This window comes from Labrus bergylta, chromosome 3, assembly GCF_963930695.1.
Source record: "Labrus bergylta chromosome 3, fLabBer1.1, whole genome shotgun sequence".
NCBI classification, from domain to species: domain Eukaryota; kingdom Metazoa; phylum Chordata; class Actinopteri; order Labriformes; family Labridae; genus Labrus; species Labrus bergylta.
This window is the reverse complement of record NC_089197.1, coordinates 34,927,223-34,930,430: the sequence shown is the minus strand read 5'-3', so window position 1 is coordinate 34,930,430 and position 3,208 is coordinate 34,927,223. Positions and strand designations below refer to the sequence as shown.

The 3,208-nt window shown below is 41.1% G+C and overlaps 1 protein-coding gene across 1 annotated transcript in view; it reads left to right on the top strand.

Annotated features, from left to right (window-relative positions):
* Nucleotides 1-2,363, top strand: part of uqcrfs1 (ubiquinol-cytochrome c reductase, Rieske iron-sulfur polypeptide 1) — a 3,495-nt gene extending 1,132 nt beyond the window's left edge. The window contains exon 2 of the mRNA XM_020627456.3: nucleotides 1,455-2,363. Within this exon, the coding sequence (XP_020483112.1) occupies nucleotides 1,455-2,065 (611 nt within the window). The 3' untranslated portion in view covers nucleotides 2,066-2,363. The remainder of the gene's footprint in view (nucleotides 1-1,454) is intronic.
* The last annotated feature ends 845 nt before the right edge of the window (nucleotides 2,364-3,208 follow it).

Below are 3,208 nucleotides of genomic sequence, written 5' to 3'. Positions count from 1 at the left end.
TAAAATAGATCAAATAAAATAAGGTAAAATAAGATGAATACTATTTACAGTAATAAATTCTAAAGAGTGCAAAAGGTACAAAACAAAATGGTAAATAAAATAGAATTTAAAGAAAAAGTAAATTTGAAATTTGCAATATGTGCAATGTGCAGTAAACTGAGTGTACTTTTTTAGGATCAATAAAGTTATTCTATTTTATTATGTAGGGAGACTTACACTGAGCAGTAAGAATGAATGAATGTGATCTCAAACTGTTCCAGTGAATGGTTTTAACACGCATTCAGAGTTAAAATCATTTGCTCGAATTGTACGTGTTAAATCACATGTCAGTAAACTTCCAAGCGACCGAAGTTGAAGTCAGATCTATGTGTATTTCAGGTGTATCATATGCAAAGGTCAAATACAAACACTCCATCATCACCAACAAACACAAGTTAAGTTAGAATTAAATCATAACAAATATTTCCTGGCAGCTGTTGATCGGATCTTATAATCTTATCTTACAATTCACTTAGCAGACGCTTTTGTCCAAAGTACTAATTCATTCATACACCGCCACTGAAGCAGCGGGAGCAATGCAGGGTTAAGTGTCTTGCCCAAGGACACATTGGACATGTTGCTCAGCTGGGGATCGACGACTCTACCAACTGAGCTACAGCCGGATATTTCAAGACAACGTTTCGCTTGTTCACATCTCTAGTTACACACTTAACCAGAATACCTGCTGATGCCACAGGGCTTTTAGATTTTGTGTAGTGTGCAGCTGCAATCAAATAGAAAGCCCTAAAATTAGGGAATCAGTGTTGCCCTGATCTCTGTGTGTACAGTTGTACAACCATGCTTTTAAACATTCCAGCAATTTATCGTGTCTTACCTAGACTTTAAATCTGCTCTTGGGACTCCTCCTGAACAAAGGATGTGATTTTGGCATAATCTTCAAATCCGCTATGCGATTTTTAAAAACCCTAAATCGTGTATGCCAGGCCTCACCTTTTCCACTAACCCCAAACAGTCCCACACATCTACCTCCAACCTTGAAGATGTTTTTAGTGTTTTCTGTAATGTTTCTGTACAAACATCTTGGCACAATTAGCTGGTCTTTGTTCTGTGACGTTGGATACCATGCTACATGACAATGGAGCACACAGATATGCTTTGTTGCACACATTAAATTGGGGAACGAGTGATCTGAAGGAAACAACTCTTGGTTTAGTTAAACTCTTTACCTGTATGTAAAATGCAGAATCCTGCTCTATTTCTGACAGTCTCAGCAGCAGCAACTTGACTAACCTCTTAGACAACATTGTAAAGAAAATGTTTTAAAAATAAGGCATAAATATATTAGATCTTAAACAAATCAGAACAGCCCACCATGCTGGCATAGATCAGTATGACCATCACATGTTACACCAGGTTATTTCTGTGTCTGATAAGTCATCTTTTTATCTGTGCAGGCAGTGCAGGAGTGCGGTTTGCCCACACAGATGTCAGGGTACCAGACTTCTCTGACTACAGGCGCCCTGAGGTTCTGGACCCTAACAAGTCTTCTCAGGACAGCAGCGAGTCCAGGAGAACATTCTCCTACCTGGTCACTGGAGCCTCCACGGTGGTGGCCGTGTACACCGCCAAGACGGTGGTCACACAGTTTGTGTCCTCCATGAGCGCCTCGGCTGATGTCCTGGCTCTGTCTAAGATCGAGATCAAGCTGGGCGACATCCCCGAGGGCAAGAACATGACCTTCAAGTGGAGGGGCAAGCCACTGTTCGTTCGCCACCGTACCGAGAAGGAGATCGCCACCGAGGAGGCAGTCAACATGGCAGAGTTGCGAGACCCTCAGCATGACAAGGACCGCGTCCAAAACCCCAGCTGGATCATCGTGCTTGGGGTGTGCACTCACCTGGGCTGCGTGCCAATCGCCAACGCCGGAGACTATGGGGGATACTACTGTCCCTGCCACGGCTCCCACTACGACTCCTCAGGCCGCATCAGGAAAGGCCCCGCACCCCTCAACCTGGAGGTCCCCTTCTACGAGTTTCCCGATGAGGAGACAGTGATAGTGGGTTAAAAACTCTCCTCAGACTCTGATGGTTCACAGCTGATGTGTGTCTGAGGGAGGCGTGTCTCTCTACGGAGGGGCGTGGTCCAGTCCCATAAAAGATCTCAGCAGGTTGAAATGTTTGATCACAGCAGCTCTTCTGATCACATTATGTATTTATCTGTCTAAACAATCATCAGCTATGGTCTGTAGGGAATCTGATGTAAACACGACACAAAACCTCCTCTTTAAGTTATCGTCCAGCTCATAAACCGTGGACATCTGTTGTGTTCAAGACTGGTTAATAAAGATTTCTATTTTATTTGAACACTTGGACTGATCTTTGTTTGCTTATTTCACAAACTTGTAGTCATAAGTGTGTTGATGTTCCATCTCATGAAAAAATCAGAACTCTTCATGAGCTGTTCTTTTAGTGCATTTGTAGTGCTGAAAGTGTTTTTTGTATTATTAAAAAAAATTAGTTAAATTAGGATAATACTGTTGATGTGCTAACATCATTCTTGATTTCTTTGCTCTTCAAAAACTGCTGCTACATTACCTGCATGATAATTAAAGGAAAAAGGCCCTAATCTTAAATGTTCTGGCTTTTTATATAATATGTAAAAAAAAAAAAACTTTTGGGGATGCTGCAGCACATGTCCACAGCTGGCAAACAAAAGAAGGGGTGTATTTTTTATTCTCGCTAAGTGTCTGACAACATTACAGAGAGTGTGTTGTAAAGGATGCTTTATCACTCTTTTCAAAGACACCAGACTTCATTAACAAAAACAGATATTTAATCCTAAAGAAGACACAAGTTACTGATCTGTCAGTTTGTGAAGCATATTGACATAAACTGAGACACTAATAAACCAAACAGCTCACATGTTCTGTGAGGCTAAAATTTCTGTTTTTGTCAAACAGGCTGTTTTTTATTTTGATGTTTTAGACATTTAGACCAGCAGTGAGTATTATCTGTGTTTGGAGTTCGGCTCTGTCACTGAGGTCAATCCTGCTGATGGATAGGCCTGATAGCTGTTGTTACTTAAGAACAATCAGTAAAATAATTGATGTTTGTCAGTAAGGTTTTTTTTTGCCTTTCTCTCAAACAGAGAATCAGAGTGCATAAATCAGAGTCACTCAGGGCCTGTGTTTACAGTCAGAGGTGAACCT